Below are 18,140 nucleotides of genomic sequence, written 5' to 3' on the forward strand. Positions count from 1 at the left end.
AGGAGCTGCTCACACCTCAGTTAAGCAATGCCAGTTAAAAGGCCACAGTAACAGCACGCTTTACCTCTCACATTGGCAGAGATTCAGGGGAGGAGGCATGCCCGGTGCAGGTGTGGGCAAGGGAGGCCCTGTCACTGCTGCATGGTGGGGTCGCATCACAGAAGCACTCAGAAACATCACTACACCTGTGTCTGCAGAGCGGGTCCCACACTGACCTGAGCAGAAACCACAGGCAAGAGTCACCCCACAACTAGCACTCATGGCAACACCCTGAGTACACGTGTCTCTTCAGACACAGAGAAATCAGAGAGCTCACACACTGATGGTGGGAATATGAGATGGAAAATGGTGCACAGGGACCTCCCTGCCTGCCAGTGCAGGGGACATGGGTTCAACCCCTGGTCCAGGAAGATTCTACATGCTGCAGAGCAACTAAGCTTGTGATCCTCAACTACTGAAACCCGCAGGCTCTGGGGCCTGAGAGCCACAATTAGTGAGCCTGTGTGCCTTACTGAAGCCCGCGCGCTCTAGAGCCTGTGTTCCATGACAAGAGAAGCCACTGCAATGAGAAGTCTGCACACTGCACTGAAGAATAACCCCCGCTCACCAGAACTAGAGAAAAGCCCACACACAGCACTGAAGACTCAGAGCAACCAAAATAAGTTCTTTTTTTAACTTTGCTATAAAAAATAATCATAATAAATAAACTTAAATTTAAAAAAATAATAATAAATAAACTTAAATTTAAAAAAATAATAATAATAAATAAACAAATAAAATGAGGCAGTGTTTTCCACCATGGAAACTTGAAGCAGCTCCTCAAAACATTAAGGAGAGTTACCATATGATGCAGCACTCCCAGGTACATACCCAAGAGACATGAAACATGCTGACACCAAAAGTCATAAATAAATGTTCACAGCAGCATTATTAATAATACCCCAAAAGTATCAGTAACCCAATGTCTACCAACTGATGAACAGGTAAACAGATGTGGTCTGTCCTTGCAATGCTTATTATCCAGCCATAAAAAAAGGAATGAAGCTACAGTGTGAGTGAACCTTGAAAAAATTATGCCAAATGAAAACAAGCCAGATACAAAGGATACATACTCCATCTATATAAAATCAGAAAAGTGAGAAAGTAGGTTAGTGGTTTCCAGGAGTGAGGAGAGAAGGGAACAAGGAGTAAGTGCTTAATAGGTATAGAGTTTCTTTTAGGGGTGAAAATGTCTGGAATTAGGTAGCAGTGGCAATTGTACAACCTTGTAAATATAGCAAAAAAAAAAAAAAAACTAAATCACTCCAAAAAGGGTAAATTTTATGGTATGTGAACAATATCTCAGTTTTTAAAAATACAAACTGCATACAATTTTATGTTACTTAAAGTGAAACCCACATGAAACAGATGCTAAAGCCGTTTCAGGATCCACATCCAGAGGATCTCCTGTCCTTGCAAAGGGAAGAGAAGTTCAGAGATGGCTCCCCACCCACAGGGACACAGAGGTGGAGAACGAGTCCAACCCTCACAAAGGAAAATCGGAGGAAATCATTTTTTAAAAAGTGATCACTTTAAGAATTTCACAAATAACATTTATTGATCATATTCATAATGGAATCTCACCCACATTCACAGCAACTCCACTACAACTAAAAATCACCTGATGATAAATAACTTGCATTGACTGAGAGAACAGCGACTATCACAGACTCTCCCTGATTTGATGGCTTTTGTTAAAGACCTTGAGGAGGATGGACATTTTTGTTGATGTTCTTGACAGTAGCCGTTGATTCCAACTTCATACCCAAAAAAGCTGGCTAGAAAGCAAAGAGAAAAGCAATTACTAGGAACTGACCCCCAAAATGAAACCACACTGGCCTTGTAGGGCCCGTGTGATGAATCTCCCTGCGGTGGAGGGTGGAGGAAGCCCCGCAGCACAGCAGGATGCACACTCGGCCACTAAGGAGCCTGCGCAGGAGACAGGGAGCCCCCCTGACTGGCTCACTGTCCAGGCTGCAACCTGAGGTGAGGCACTCAGCCCCCTCAGCCCCCTCTCCCCTTCTGGGCTCCAAGAAGAACACCAGCTCTGCAGAACTGTAGAAGGAACTGAATAAAACGAAGGCACAGCAAGTCCAGACCAGAAGGCAAGGGTTGACTCATCACTACTCCTCTGGGCTCCCTGTTGGGCAGGGTCGGAGCTCATCCATTCTCCTATGGCCTCTGAGTTCTAGCAAGCCTCTGCCAGGCCAGCAGATGGGCCAGCAGCTTCTCCTGAGATAAACTGGGTGTGTGCTTTGCGGGATCTCACAGGGCACCCAACATACACCCCAGGCAGGTAAGGAATTTCTCCTAACAGCTGGTTAGTGCCTGACCTCTGCCCCAAGATCCTGGCTCAGAAGCAAACACCTCCCATAAAAGAATTAGCAATTTTCCTTTGGCCCACCTGGACCACCTATTAATACTTCATATGGATCATCTATAGACAAGTTTCTATCTTTGCTCTTCCCAGAGTGGGAACCAGGGAGTCCAACTAAATCTGACATCAAGTTGGCAAACACAAAAACAAAGATGAAACTTAAAGAAAAACAAAGAAGGAAGTCTCACAGTGCTGATCCATTCAGATCATGCAAAGCTGACAGAACCCTGGCCAGCTCTTTCCTCGGGGCACTCGCCCTGGAGAAGCTGCAACCCAGGTCCACTATACACACCTGTATGCAAATGTGATCATGGTGTCATATGTGACCACAGGGAGCGCCCAATACTAGGAGAGGGCCAGGAAGGATGCAGGGAGAGGAATTTCCACTTCCAGACAAGATGGAGTGACAATGACAGAGCTGGTTTCTTATTTGAACAACTGAAAAACTGGGCAAAAGACATCTGAAACTGTATTCAGATACTGGACATTTTCTAGAACATTCCTCTTACAACTGGGTGGAGGAGACAGACAAAAAGTAAATAAGTCGATATATGTAAATTCTAATTGTGCACATTTGCATATTGATATGTATTTGCATGCCTTCTATTTACATATTGGTGTGTGTTTGTATATATTTATATATAGGTGTGATAAAAGAAACAGGAAGAAGAAGATGGATGGGGTAATGGTTGGGGACATGGGTAAACTGGGGTGTTAAGAGGAGGAGAAGGAGGAGGAGAGCTGTTACTGAGGGGACTAAAGCAAGTAAGCAGGTAAGGAGAGGCCCTGCAGTGAACCTGAGGTTGCCCTGGAGGCTTCCTGGGTAGTGGCAGAGGCAGAGTGGGGCCCCAGGTGAGAAATGCAGGCCTGGGCAAGGCCAGGTGTGTTCAAGGCTGGAGAAAGAGCTTTTCAATATGGAGCCTTGATAGTCGGGGCTGGGCTATGTGAGAGGCAGCAAGTTTCCCAAGGCTGTAGTATGCTTAAACTCCAGAGGGATGGCTGGTCAGGCTGGCATAAAATCCACTTCCCACTCCAACACAACAGAAGTTTGCAGAAACTGAAACCAGTGGTCTTTTGGGGACAGGGGAATTTAGAAACTTGAGAACAGGGAAGAGGTGAGGAAATAAAGGTGGGTAGATGTTCCACCACCCTACCACTGGCCCTAACCTTGATGCATCTGGTTTGTTCTTCCCTTGCATTTTCTGGAAGAAGATGTGTGTGTCAGGTACGAGCAACTGATGGTAACAACATAACAGTAATCAGAGCGGTGCCCACCTCTCACCCTCTGCTGTGCGACAACCAAGTTCTCCCACACCCTCAACTCAACTAAACCCCAGGATGTAAGATAAGCCCAAGGCCACCACTACCCCACCCACACCTGCTCACCGGATGGCCTCCATGACCCTCAGCAGGGCATGGAGGAGTGTCAGGAGGCTGAGGTTGAGGGGCAGGAGGGAGGCTGGGGGGCTTTCTGGCTGCCCTGAGGCCACCGGCCCAGCCTGGTGAAGCGCCTGGAGCTGCTGCCACTTGAGGAGATGGCGCCCTTCACCACAGATCCGCCAGCAGTTGTACCCGGAGCGCACATCCAGAGGGGCTTCTAGGCAGAGAAAGTGAGTCAGGCCCCAAGGGGTGTGGGGACAGGGTACTCTCGAGTCTGCACCCATGAGAGAGCCCTCGGGAAAAGGAACCAGGTGTCACAGCAAGGCAGGTCGCAGCCCTGGGGTGTGGGCACTCACGCAGCGCCTATGCAGATGAAGACAGCACAGCTATGTGTTTGTTTCTAGGGCAACTGTGGGTCTTTGTGGCTCTGTTTTCTGAGTCTTTATCTTTTAGAGCTGCCTACTGAAATATTTATGAATGAAAGGATATGGTAGTTAGTGGTGATCTGCTCCACAGTAATCTTTTTCTTTTTCCCTTTTTTTTTTTTTTTTTTGGGAGGGGGTATAGAGTGGGTGAAGCACAGAAGAAAACAAATCATCCAGGACTTGATCAGCTGATCGTGGCTGTAGCCGAGGGAAGGGAACATGGGCTTTTGCAGAGTATCTGAAACTTCCTATAACAAGCAGTAAACAACCACCACAAACACAAATGGAATTCAAACATCTCTATCTCCTCAACGCTCTTTAGCTTTTTCAAGACCTGCTTTGGTCACATGTGACCCTCTTGATGTTATATCTCTTATTTATTTTTACTATGCTATTAATATGCTACTACTAAAAATGTAGTACCCCGACTCTAATCATACTAATATAAAATACATTCTTAACAAATAGAAACTATATTTTCTTTATAAAAAACTCTATCACAAGAGCGTAAAGAAGAAAAGCACATGAGCCCTCTATTTAAAAGATCAGAAACACAGATTTTTCTAAAATGGAAATCAGCTGGATTTGAGGCCAACAAACCATCTCTTATTTTTAGGTCACTCTGTATGAAGCTCCGGAGAAGGCAATAGCAACCCACTCCGGTACTCTTGCCTGGAAAATCCCATGGACGGAGGAGCCTGGTAGGCTGCAGTCCATGGGGTCGCTAGGAGTCGGACACGACTGAGCGACTTCATTTTCACTTTTCACTTTCATGCACTGGAGAAGGAAATGGCAACCCACTCCAGTGTTCTTGCCTGGAGAATCCCAGGGACAGGGGAGCCTGGTGGGCTGCCGTCTATGGGGTCACACAGAGTTGGACACGACTGAAGCGACTTAGCAGCAGCAGCAGTAGCAGTATGAAGCTCAGAGAAGAGAAGGCTCCCTAACCTCCTAGTGGCAGTGAGACTGGCACTCACTCCCGTCCTGTGAATACATTCTCATTCCTGTCCTTGAATGGGTTTGAGGCTTGAAATATTATTAACATAAATCACCTGAACTATAAAACCATGGCTGGAGTAAAAATTAATACTGATCTTTAACAGTGTTATCAATGGATGCATGATTCACTAATAAAACGACTAAGCTTTTACACTTTCTTAAAGATGCAGAGTAGTCAAAGCCAAAACAACCAATAAAAATAAACCACTAAATTGGTGACTATAGGGACTTCCCTAGCGGTCCAGTGGTTAAGGCTCTGAGCTTTCACTGCCAAGGGCAAGGGTTCAATCCCTGGTTGGGGAACTAAGATCCCACATTCAGCATGGCCAAAAATAAAATAAAATAATAATAAAGGAAACAAACCCCCCCCAAAAAAAATTGGTGACTATACAGTGAGAAGAGCAGTTTCTCAGGTGGTTCTCATTCTACAGCCACTTTTTTTAATAAAGTGATTTCTGGCTCTTCCACCTAAAACTTGAGGCAACGTGTTGCTATCTGTTTTGTTCATCATGCACACACACACCCCCCAAAAGCCTCTCTTTGCTGGGCTGACCTGCCCCTTTCCCACCCACAGGGATTACCTGTGACTGTCAGCTCAGACACACAAAACCAAACTTCACCTACACATAAACAGAGCTTTCATTTTTAAATTGACACTGCTGCTGCTAAGTCGTATCAGTCGTGTCCGACTCTGTGCGACCCCGGAGACAGCAGCCCAATAGGCTCCTCTGTCCCTGGGATTCTCCAGGCAAGAATACTGGAAGGGGTTGCCATTTCCTTCTCCAATGCATGAAAGTGAAAAGTGAAAGTGAAGTCGCTCAGTCATGTCCAACTCTTAGCGACCCCATGGACTATAGCCCACCAGGCTCCTCCATCCATGGGATTCTCCAGGCAAGAGTATTGGAGTGGGGTGTCACTGCCTTCTCTGAAATTGACACTAGTGGAGTCCTATTGCCTGGGCTACACTGACATGTTATGCTACATTGCAATGTGTTGGGAGGTCCATTTCATCATCCCTAACAGCTGTGGACTCTAGGTAGCCGGTGCCACAAATGCACCTCTATTTATGTCCATCCTCCCACCAAGAGACTTAAGTTGCTTCCAATTTTTCACCAAAGAAATCACTGCTATAGACAAGCATGCGTGGAGTGCCCACAGATATTACCCAGACATGGGCTTGTTGGATTAAAGATTTTTCACATTATAAAATTTGATTGATACCTCCAAACCTCCTGCCAAAGGCTGTGACAATTGATGCTCCTCCTAACTGTGCTTTTAAAATCAGGAAAAAGTTAAGTACCTTCTACATGAAGAGGTGAGCATGAGAGGTAGTGGCCACTCATTTCCCAACCACTCTATCCCAACCTGCGCACACCCAGGCTCTGGGTAGGCCGCTCAGATCACCTGCGCATCACAAGAACCCCTTGCCAGACACCCAGCTTCTCAGCTCTCTCCAGTTCCTCCTCCACAGAGTCCATCAAGGGCACTCAAAAAGGGGAGGGTGTGATCTGACTGCACAAAACATGTCCACTCCCTTGCTCACATGCCATGCAGAGAAAGCAGCCATGTCAACCATCTGTGAGGAACAGCACCTCTGCTCGTTTCAGAGATGGAGAAAGTAAAGGTGCAAGTACAGACACCATCTCCTGGCGCACCGAGACTGAGCGTGTGAGGACACACGCACATCAGGCCACATATAAGGATACGTGAACACACTTTGTCATGATTATGAACTGCTGTGAACATGTGAGTATATGCTATGCCTGTCACGAACATATGAATATATGTATACACTGTATGATGAATATATGCATAAGTGTGGTGTCATGAACATACAATGTGTCATGAATACATGAATATAGAAATATGTCAACATACAAGCCTATACATTGTCATAAATACATATTTATATACAACACATACATACACAAGTCATATCATGAATTATAGAAGATTAGAGCTTAAAATACACTTCTGCTACCACCTAACCCCAGGTTGCAAATTGGTTTCATCCTGAGAGTCAATATTGACAACTGGTAGAGTCTGAGGCTTCTCTGGGTTCACTGGGAAAAGATGAGGGGTGATTAGTGTTGCCTGGTAAGGGTAGGTGTCAGAGAAGTGGTGTGTGTGCCAGACTGTGGCCTTCTCTGTGTTATATCCATCATGACAGAAGTCTACCCCACTCCCATCATGATGTTCATGAGAACCCCATCTTCCTTGGGGAGGGGAGCGATGAGACACGTGTGCACTGAGTTACCTGGGACGCCTTTAAAATTCTGCTGCCTTTTCACCACCTAGGATAAAAGATAAGAACGTGGGCAATTGCATCAGCCCAGTGACCCACCAAGAGGGGGGCCCAGTGACTTAGCCTGGAGACCCCCAGAAAGGGGTCCAAGACCAGCTCAGAATGCAAGTTATGTTCTCTTTTAAAAGGCCTCTAGGTTTTAATTCTGGTGACAGTTTGCTACTTGGTGACAGAAAACCAGTAGATAGAATGTGGGTGAAGGCAGAAGAAGCCTCTAATTCCAGGACACTCAGAAAGCAAGGGAGGGGAGTGGCCCTGGAACTGAGCGGGGCTGGGCCTGGCCAACCATACCCCACCACAAACACTGACCTGGAACCCAGAGCTGTGGAGGCAGCCAGACAGAGCCGAAGAGTGAGCACACACTCTTGAGCTACAGCGCCTCCCCAGAACCCTCGCTCCATGCCTGCCAGGCTAGGGCTACAAGTGCAGGGTGCTCAGACAGGCCGAGGGAAGTGAGGGAGAGGGGAGGCAAGGAGCAGCAGGGTGGGGTGGGAAGAAAGAGGGAGGGAGGTGAGCAAGTTGGAGGAGAAAAGGGAAGAGAAAGGAGGAGCGGGGGAGGAGGAGGGGCAGAAGACTCGATGGGAAAGGTGGCAGCAGACCCTCCCCAGGGTGCGGTGTATCCCACCCTTCCCAACACCACCAGCACACCTGACCTGGGCCTGCCCTGAGTACCACTGGTCTCCTGTTCTCTGCTGCCCTAGGCCACAGCTTGGAGGAGACCCCCATACACCAATGGAGGCCACTGTGGGGAAGGAACCCGGCACCCTTCCCCTTATCTCTGGGTCCCCCTTGGCCCACCCCTCACTTTCAGGCCTTGCTGCCATATGAGCCTCCCTCTTACCTTCTTGTGAGACCTCAGGACCTGGGGCACCCAGTAGGGCATCACGGCCTGATCCCTAGGCATCGGGAGGTGGCCCCCAAAGCGGTGGCATGGGCAGGGGCATGCCTTGGCGGTTTTGGGAATATAAGACTGGACCATCTTTTGGATCTAACAGAGGAAGGGAAGAGAAGGTCCAAAGAGGGGTGGAGCCACACCCTAGAAAACCTCAGCCTCAGGGACAGGGCCCTGGAGAGTGCCTCTCCTACACCCCTCCCACAGGACACCCCGACTGCCCGGCTGAGGGAGCAGGTCCCCCCATCATGATATTCCCAGGGGCGGCCAGCACCCTCATTACCCACCACCTGCACATCTGCAGGGCGTGGTGCTGTGGTGAGACACATGGGGGAAGTCAGGAGACCTGGCTCCGTCCTGAAACTGCTGGCCTCCAGGAGCACCTTGGTACCACATTTAGCCCCTCTGAGCCTCAGCGATCTCAGCGAGAGAGAGGACTCTGCCAGCACCTTGACCACACTGGTCAGAGTCTAACATGGGTAGTCTTTGGCCCAGCAGTTGCACTTCTGGGACTGCATCCAGCAAAGACACGTGTGCATTTTGCTCAAGAACACTCAGTGCAGCACTGACTGTAGCGACCAAACAGCCAGAATCTGGTAATAAGGGACAATAAGTAATGGACACAGGGACAAAGGGAATGGATGGCCTTGGAAAGAATGATGCAGATCTGTCTGTCCTGACATACAATGAGCACAGAGATGCAATATTAAGTGAGAAATGCAGACTGTGAATAGAGCACACTACCATTTACATCAAAAATGGTAAGAAAAAATAAAAAAGAATCTGTGTGCAGTGTTGCTTGTATATGAGTTGCAGTGGGTCAGACCCTTACCCCAATGCCTTATCACCACCCCTAGCCTCACCCTTTGCCCTGCAATTCTGCAGTTCCTTCCAGAAGAGTAGACTCTGCCCCTTGACTCTGGTCAGATCATGTACTGGACTGGCCAACAGAATAAGTAGGAAGTGACAGTAGCCAGATCTGTCAGGCTGAAGACTTCATAGGTGTCCAGCTGCCCTCACATCTCTGCCATGGCCACAAGACAGTGCCTGGGACAGCCCACTGACCCCAAGATCAGGATACCTGAGGCCAAGCTGCCAGCAGAGTGTCCCTCAGCCACATGAGCTATCACAGTGACTGCTGTATCAAGTAAGGTCTTAGGGTGACTTGTACATTGCTAGCCAAGCAACACAAGCATGGAAAACCTCCAGAAGGCCAAATGAGGACACCTCTGGAAGAGGTGTAGGACAGAGAGTTCTGTGTACCACACCCCCGCTGCACTGCGGGAATTTCCAACCATGTGCTCAAAGCTCACATTATAAAACATAATCAAAACTACTTTGAGTAACCCTTGCAACCTCCTGAGGCCACGGGAGGACTACACTGGAGCCTGGGTGTAAGGTGTGCTGCCAAGCACAGGCAAAGCCGTAGGAAGGAGGAAGGGAGTCCTGGACCTCCTCCAAAGGAGACAAGACAAGGCCTGGAGACCCGGGCACCTCCCTGCACCCTGGCTCCTTGTCACCATGGCACAAGACCCCTCTCAAATAGGACCCTTTTGCCCGCCAGGATAAGGATACTCTGGCCACTTCTACTCAATCCACCCATGCCTGCTAAGCCCATTCTCCATGGCAGGTGCTGCACCAGAAGCAACAAGACCCCACACTGCCCACAGCAGCTTCCTGCACAGCACCGTCCACTGGGAAAGAAGAAACACTGGGACTCAGGGAGCAGAGCTGGGAGAACGTTCAGGCCAGAGGGACAGCTAGGTGGAGAATCAAGAGAGCAACCATGCCTGCTGAGAGTCCCAAAGACATGACAAGAGAACTACCAGGGCACCCACACAGCAATCATTCCTCCTCCTGTGAAAAGAAACCAACTTTGTTTACGATGCAAAGCGGCCAGGTCAGGGATCAGCCAGCCCCACTTGCCAACAAAGGGTCTGGGGGGAAAGGGGACAAAAAAGCTTGGGCTTCTGGGAATGTTTTATCCCTGAAAAGGAGGAGAAGGTAGGAGGTAAGCTTTTGGAAGACTCTGAAAGACTCACTTTATGCCATGTGCATTGTCATATAAGACAGAGACCCAAGGCCAACATCTAAAACCACTAGAAATGAAAAATAACACCAACTCTACACAAAGTCTTCCTGAAAATGGAAAAGATTCATTTCTGATAAAAGCTCTCAACCAACTAGAAATAGAAGTGAAATCTTCAGCCTGATAAAAGGCAACCATGATCCACCACTGTGCTGGGGACAGGCATGCCTAAGCAAGATCCAGAAAAGACTAAATTATTAAATTGATAATTGGACTTCATCAAAATTTAAAACTTCTGCTCTCTGAAAGACAGTGATAAGAGAATTAAAAGACAAGTCAAAAACGTGGAGAACTTGCAAACCAAATATCTAATAAAGAACTTGTATCCAGATATATAAAGAACTCTCAATACTCAGTAATTAAAAAAAAAAAAGCAACTCAACTTTTTTAATGGGCAAAATACTTGAACAGACAGAAATTAAGTTAGATATTCATATGGTAAAAATATACGAAGATATGCTCAACATCATTAGTAACTGTGGAAATAAACAAGTTAAAGCCTCAATGAGAGGGAATTCTCTAGTGGTCCAGGGGTTGGGACTCTGCACTTTCACTGCCTGGAGTGCAGGTTCAGTCCCTTTTCAGGGAACTGAGATCCCACAATCTTTGAAACCAAAATTTTAAAAATGTTTTAATTTAAAAAATATACAATGAGATAAACACCTATTAAGATGGCCATAAATTAAAACACTCACCAAGCCAAGCATTCACGAAGACATGAAGGAACTGGAACTTTATACATTGTTGGGAAGAATATAAAATAGAACAACCATCTTTGCAAAACAGTTGGCAGTTTCTTAGAAAGTTAAACATACACCTCCCATACAATGTAGCAATGCCTTTCCTAGGTGCTTGCCCAAGAAAAATGAAGGCTGCTGCTGCTGCTGCTAAGTCGCTTCAGTCCTGTCCGACTCTATGCGACCCCATAGACGGCAGCTCACCAGGCTCCCCCGTCCCTGGGATTCTCCAGACAAGAACACTGGAGTGGGTTGCCATTTCCTTCTCCAATGCGTGAAAGTGAAAAGTGAAAGTGAAGTCGCTCAGTTGTGTCTGACTCTTAGCGACCCCATGGACTGCCGCCCACCAGGTTTCTCCGTCCGTGGGATTCTCCAGGCAAGAGTACTGGAGTGGGGTGCCACTGCCTTGTCCAAAAATGAAGGCATGTTCACACAAAGACTTATACACAAATGTTCACAGCAGCTTTATTTGTTGGACAAAACAGAAAAAAACTGGAAATGATCCACACGTCTTTCACTGGATGAATGGTCTATCCATATAACAACACACTACTCAGCAGTAAAAAGGAATGAACTATCAATGAACACAACCATACAGATGAATCTCAAAAATAGTCACACTGAGCAAAAGAAGCCCCTGGAGAAGGAGATGGCAACTCACTCCAGCATTCTTGCCTGGGAAATCCCATGGACAGAGGAGCCTGGTGGGCTATATATAGTCCATGGAGCCGCAAAGAGGCAGACACAACTCAGCGACTAAACCACCACCACCACAAAAGAAACCAGACCAAAAAAAAAGCACATACTATACGATTCCATTTATATAAAATTCAAGGAAATGCAAATGAATCTATAGTGACAGAAACAGACCCATGGTTGCCTGGGGACTGTGGGGAGAGAGGGTTGAGTGGAATTACAAAAGGGAACAAGGAGGACTTCTCTAGTGGTTCAGTAGTTAAGAATCCGCCTGCCAATGCATGGTTCATGGGTTCAATCCCTGGTTCAGGAAGATTCTACAAGACCACAACCACCGAGCCCACACGCCAGAGGCCACAAGCTGCATCTACTGAGCCTTTGTGCTGCAACTACTGGAGTCCATACTCCACAACAAGAGAAGCCACCGCAGAGAGAAGTCCGTGCACTGCAACTAGAGAGTAGCCCCCACTCACCCCAACTAGGGAAAAGCCTGAGCACACCAATGAAGACCCAGCACAGCAAAACATAAATAAATAAATACAATTTTGAAAAGGGTACTTGGAAACCTTTCAGGGTTGTGTACATGTACTGCACTATACCATTTTATACAAGGGTCTTGAGCACCCTGGATTTTCATATCTACATGCATCCTGGAACCAATCCCCTGTGAATATCTAGGGATGACTGTACATTATCACAATTATGGTGGTGGTTTCATGGGAGTGTGCATATGTCAAGATTTATCAAACAGGACATTTCATATGTGTGCCATTTTATCACATGTCAATCATATCTCCATAAATCTGAACCCCTGATTCAAGTCACCTACCTGATTTTGGGGTCTCAAGGAGAGAGGGACCCAGTAAGGTAGTGCTGCCTTAGCCCTGGGCACTGGCAGGTAGCCCCCAAATTTGGCCTGGCACTCACAGCAGATGGGCTCCCGATGAACAGGGCTGGGGACAGGACACATCTGAGCAAGAGGCAGACAAAACTGAATTTAATGTGGTGCTGCATTAGTGATGCAAGCCAAGGCACTCTCTGAATGGTAAATCCACACTCAGAGGGTGACATGGCATCCAGGGCAAGTGCAGGGACAGGGGCCGCGGCTGCTGCAGACTGTCCTGAGACCCTCCACAGTCACTTGGAGGGGGCCACAGGGCCTGCAGACCCAGTGTGCTGGGATGCGCAGTCACTTACAGTCGCATTACTATGAGCAAGTCTTGGATCTCTCTTTCTAAAAATGGAGAAATACAACCAACTCTAGGATGGATGACTGCTCTTTCTGCGGTTGTCCACATCAGTCTGCATATAGAACTTTGTTTGTAAAACCTTCCACATCCATCCCATATGATCCCACCATACCCACAGGCTGGGGGAGAGGGAAAGTCATCCTCCCCAGGAGCAGATAGAGCTGCCCAGAACAGATACATTAAGGGGCAGCATTGGTTCTCCCATGCCTCCTAAACCCCTGTCTCAAGGTAGCATGAGGCACTGAGGGGCAGGGAATGCAGTGGGTGACCCTATATAGAGATTTGGGGGCTTGCATGGCCCCTTAAACCATGGACCCCACTGGCTGACACACCCTCTCACGAGATGCTGCTTCTGGACCCACATTTTCTGCTCTACTTCCCACCAAAGGGCATGTCAGGGTTGGGGCAAAGTACTTGAGGTTTGCTTTCCTTACTGAATGATCGATGAGACACACTTCTTTCCCAAAAGCTGGAAATGGCTTCTTTTCCTAGAAAAGAAGAAGGCTTAGAAACTTCTGGACTTTGTGTACATTGGAGGCACAGATGCTAGTATGAGAGCCTGAGCCAGCCTGGCTCATATCATTAAACCCCAAGAGTGGAACATGAAAGTCAAAGTTTAGTCGCTCAGTCGTGTCTCTTTGCGACCCCATTGACTGTAGCCTACCAGGCCCCTCCGTCCATGGGATTTTCCAGGCAAGAGTACTGGAGTGGGTTGCCGTTCCCTCCTCCAGAGGATCTTCCCAACCCAGGGATCGAACTCAGGTCTCCCACATTGTAGGCAGACGCTTTACTGTCTGAGCCACCAGGGAAATCCTAGTCAACTGCCCCCCAAGAGTGGAAACAGTCATCATTCTGAGCCTAAGAGGGGGCAGAGGGTGACAACAGAAGCAGGTAGATACACACTCACATGCTAAGGTCTAGGGGTTCCCATATGTCGAGCTATTGTGGAATCCTGCATCCACAAAGGGCTTAGCTGGAATCATCCTGGTTTGGGAAGATCCCCTGGAGAAGGAAATAGCAACCCACTCCAGTATTCTTGCCTGGAGAATCCCATGGACAGAGGAGCCCAGTAGGCTATAGTCCATGGGCTAGCAAGAGTCGGATATGACTTAGCAACTAAACCACCACCACCAGGCACACTCCAGCTAAACCTATGCTAGGACCTTTGGGAAAGAGAGGAACATTCCAACCTGGTGAGAACTTTCCAAGATGTGTAGCTGCCAACCACAATACATGCTTTATCATACACCCTGAGCTTACTTAGAATTCTGAAGGAAAATACTGTCAAAACCGTACATCTAATGAAATTCTTTGCAGTAAAAAAAAACTGGATGCTTTGTCTCTTTGCCGACACAGCTTTTGGAGCTACACAGATTCTATTACTCTTCCCCATTCTCCCCACAACAAATTGCTAGTATGTTGGCCACCATACGGAGAGTGTCCAGTGAGAATAAAACCAAAACAAAGCAAAACTTCCAGCTTTCCTAATAGCATATTTAACATGGCAATGGTAAGAGTGATATCATCATAATAATCACTATTTTGCTATCTATTTACAGTAATAGCTTCAGATCACAGAACTCAACTCCCACACCTGATCCTTGACAACACAGAATATGGGATGTTGCCCTGCACAGTACCCAAGCCCCCTAACAGTCATAAGAGCATTGTTATTTCCTTTGTGGAGGCCAAACCTCCAGCCCAGAAGGTGAAGCCAGTTAGTCCCAGAGACTGGCTCAGAATGTCATAGTCATAACCCAAGTCAACCCAATGAAACTCATTCTCATTGTTGTTATTCAGTTGTGTCTGATTCTGCAACCCCATGGTGCAGTATGTCAGGCTTCCCTCATTCTGGTACTTTGTGTTAAAATTACTAGGAAAGGAAATCTCCTTTTCTGTTGAAGTTGCAAGATCTTTTCCAGAGGTCTTGGTGGTCATTTTGCCCCCAGAGGGGAAGAAAACAAAGCTGAAAGATGGAGACAACAGTCCCTGACCACAGTCCTTAAGCATCTGTATACGTCAGTTCCTGACGACATACATGACAGCCTCAGTTAGTCAGTGAATTGCCTTTCCTGCTTATATGATGTAGTGTGGTGTCTTCCCTGCCTACCTTTTACAAGCTACTATGGGACGGGGTCGGAGAAGGCAATGACAACCCACTCCAGTACTCTTGCCTGGAAAATCCCATGGATGGAAGAGCCTGATAGGCTGTAGTCCATGGGGTCGCTGGAGAGTCGGACACAACTGAGCGACTTCACTTTCACTTTTCACTTTCATGCATTGGGGAAGGAAATGGCAAGCTACTCCAGTATTCTTGCCTGGAGAATCCCAGGGACAGGGGAGCCTGGTGGGCTGCCGTCTATGGGGTCGCACAGAGTCAGACACGACTGAAGCGACTTAGCAGCAGCAGCAGCATGGGACAGGGTGACCTGAGGCTACTGGGGCTCCCCAGATGACTCAGGGTCCAGGTTCCCTCAGATGACTCTCAGTCCAGAGCCCCCCTAAGTGACTCAGGGTCTGGGGCCACCCCAGTAGAATTGGGGTCTGTGGCCTCCCAGTGGACTCGAGGTCCAGATCGCCTCAGGTGACTCGGGGTCTGGGGTGCCCCAGCTGGCTCAGGGTCGGTGTCCCCAGGTGACACAGATCCTGGGGCCCCCTCAGGTGACTCAGGGTCTGCGTTCCCCTCAGGTGACTCGGGGTCTGGGGCCCCCTCAGGTGACTTGGGGTGTGGGGCGCCCCCAGGTGACGCGGGGTCCGGGGCCCCCTCAGGTAACTCGGGTGCCGGACCCCTTGTGTGGCGCGGCGGCTCAGCATGCAGGACTGAGGGAGGCACCTGCCTGTCATGACGCGCTCGGGGTGAGTGTGCGCTGACAGACCGAACGGACACCCAAGAACTCCTAGAAATGCCCGCCACGATTCTGCTAAGTTATGGTGAGGGCGGTGACGAAGCTCAAGATGACAGCCACGACGAAAGTCGGAGCTGGCTCACGCGTGTCACTCCTCCTTCGGGCCCGCCCCTCACACAGGCCCTCACACCGCCCCGTCAGTCCCCGGGACCGCCCTCGACCTCGAAAGCCCCACCTCTTCCGCCCTCCCGCTCCTCTGAGGCCAGGCTCTTCCGGCGACAGCACTCTATTAGCTGTCGATTGGCTCCCTATTAGCCAATCAGATGCTGCATTCTATACATGTTTACTTACCTGGCATCTGATTGGGCTCTGAAGGCACAGGGCTCGCGATCGGCGGAGCGGGCGGGGCCGGGGGCGGGCCGCTTCGGGGGCGGGCCGCTTCGGGGGCGGGGCGGGCCGGGGGCGGGGCGGGCCGGGGGCGGGGCGGGCCGGGGGCGGGGCGGGGGCGGGCCGCTTCGGGGGCGGGCCGCTTCGGGGGCGGGGCGGGCCGGGGGCGGGGCGGGCCGGGGGCGGGCCGGGGGCGGGCCGGGGGCGGGCCGGGGGCGGGCCGGGGGCGGGCCGGGGGCGGGCCGGGGGCGGGCCGGGGGCGGGCCGGGGGCGGGCCGGGGGCGGGCCGGGGGCCGAGGTCGGGCTAGGCGCACGTGAAGACTTCTCGGTCGTGGTCTGGACCTTGCCTAGGTGGGCGTCGGCCTCGGAAGACACACCTTTCCCCGCCCGATCCCGGGAAAGCCCACTCACTGTTTCCTGCAGACGGGCCTGCGGGGCTGCAGGGCACAGTAAACGCGGTTATCTGTCCCCTGGAGGGAGAGAAAGAGGTGCGCGACGCGGGCCCAGGGCTCATTCGAGAACCGCGGAGCATCTCGGTAGGAGTGTGTCCCACGCAGGACCTGGGACGTATTTGTATTTGAAGTCTTTCCTTGTTTTTCTGACGCTGAGATTTAACTGGGCGCCTGGCCCGTCACTGGCTGATCGGACTCAAATTGTGACTTCTGAGGATGTGTGTTTCTGAAGCAACCGAGGGTTCGAAGGCCGTGGAATTAAGAACAACTGATTGTAGTATCTCTTGAAAACAAACTTTTCAGTGTTTGCTAACTTTTCTTTCTTTTTGGCCACACTTCAGCTTGTGAGATTTCAGTTCCCTGACCAGGGACTGGATCCCAGCCCCAGCAGTGAAAGCCCGGAATCCTAACCTCTAGATCACTAAGGAACTCCCTTTTTTTGCTGACTTTAATATTCTCAACTAATACTAATATTTGATCAAACCATCATAAGCAACGGTAGCCCTGGTGGGCCACATTTCCATGTGCTGCCATCTAGCCATGGACAAACAGGATTTCCCAGGCACTACTTGGGTTTCATGGCTCTTTCATTAAACTGGTAAGTTTATGACCTATGAACAGGGCTGAGCTTCCAGCCAGTTCCCACCCTGCAGGCTCTCCTGGCTAGCACCCATGCTGATTGGGCAGCACCCCTGCTATATTAGTTGCTAATTATTTATTTTATACTATCTTTTAGCTGCTAATTATTTTGGACACCACCCCCTGCCTGTGTATCTGTATAAACAATGTCAGCACTGGTCTCTTAATAGCTAATGACAAAATTTGTCGAGGAATCTCACCATTAGCCTAGTATTTTACTTATGGCTGTCTCGTCTCTGCCAATCTTGGAGGGCCCTTGGGATTCCTTGTCATCTCTATTCTCCTGAGCCCACTGGAATATCGTGGTAACACAGAAGACAGGTTTATGCCCCCCTAGCCCCGCAGAAGCCCTGGCCCTCACCACACTTGACACTGTCATGCCATTTCACATCAAGTGCAACTCATCACCATTTCCACCAAAAATGGCTAAAATTAAAAGGACTGACAGTACCAAGTTTGTAGAGGGTGTGGCAGCTGGAACCCTCACACCTTACACACCAGATAAAACCATATAGGCAAACTGGCAGTATTTACAATGTCTAAACGTGTGAATATCCTGTGACTAAGCAATTCCCCACCCAAGGTAATCACCCAAGATAATAGAGCGTATGTCCACCAGAAGACATC

At 49.1% G+C, this 18,140-nt stretch overlaps 1 protein-coding gene across 1 annotated transcript; it reads right to left on the bottom strand.

Annotated features, from left to right (window-relative positions):
* Positions 1-1,628: 1,628 nt before the first annotated feature.
* C18H16orf95 (chromosome 18 C16orf95 homolog) lies at positions 1,629-16,191 on the bottom strand. The gene is made up of 7 exons (XM_052656521.1): positions 16,027-16,191; positions 13,624-13,677; positions 12,769-12,909; positions 8,367-8,513; positions 7,478-7,514; positions 3,803-4,010; positions 1,629-1,817 (listed from the first exon to the last, which is right to left on the bottom strand). Exons 3-7 carry the CDS (start codon positions 12,907-12,909, stop codon positions 1,799-1,801), a joined length of 552 nt encoding a protein of 183 aa, XP_052512481.1. The 5' UTR covers positions 13,624-13,677; positions 16,027-16,191; the 3' UTR covers positions 1,629-1,798.
* Positions 16,192-18,140: the final 1,949 nt, after the last annotated feature.

This window comes from Budorcas taxicolor, chromosome 18 (genome assembly GCF_023091745.1).
Source record: "Budorcas taxicolor isolate Tak-1 chromosome 18, Takin1.1, whole genome shotgun sequence".
NCBI classification, from domain to species: Eukaryota; Metazoa; Chordata; class Mammalia; order Artiodactyla; family Bovidae; genus Budorcas; species Budorcas taxicolor.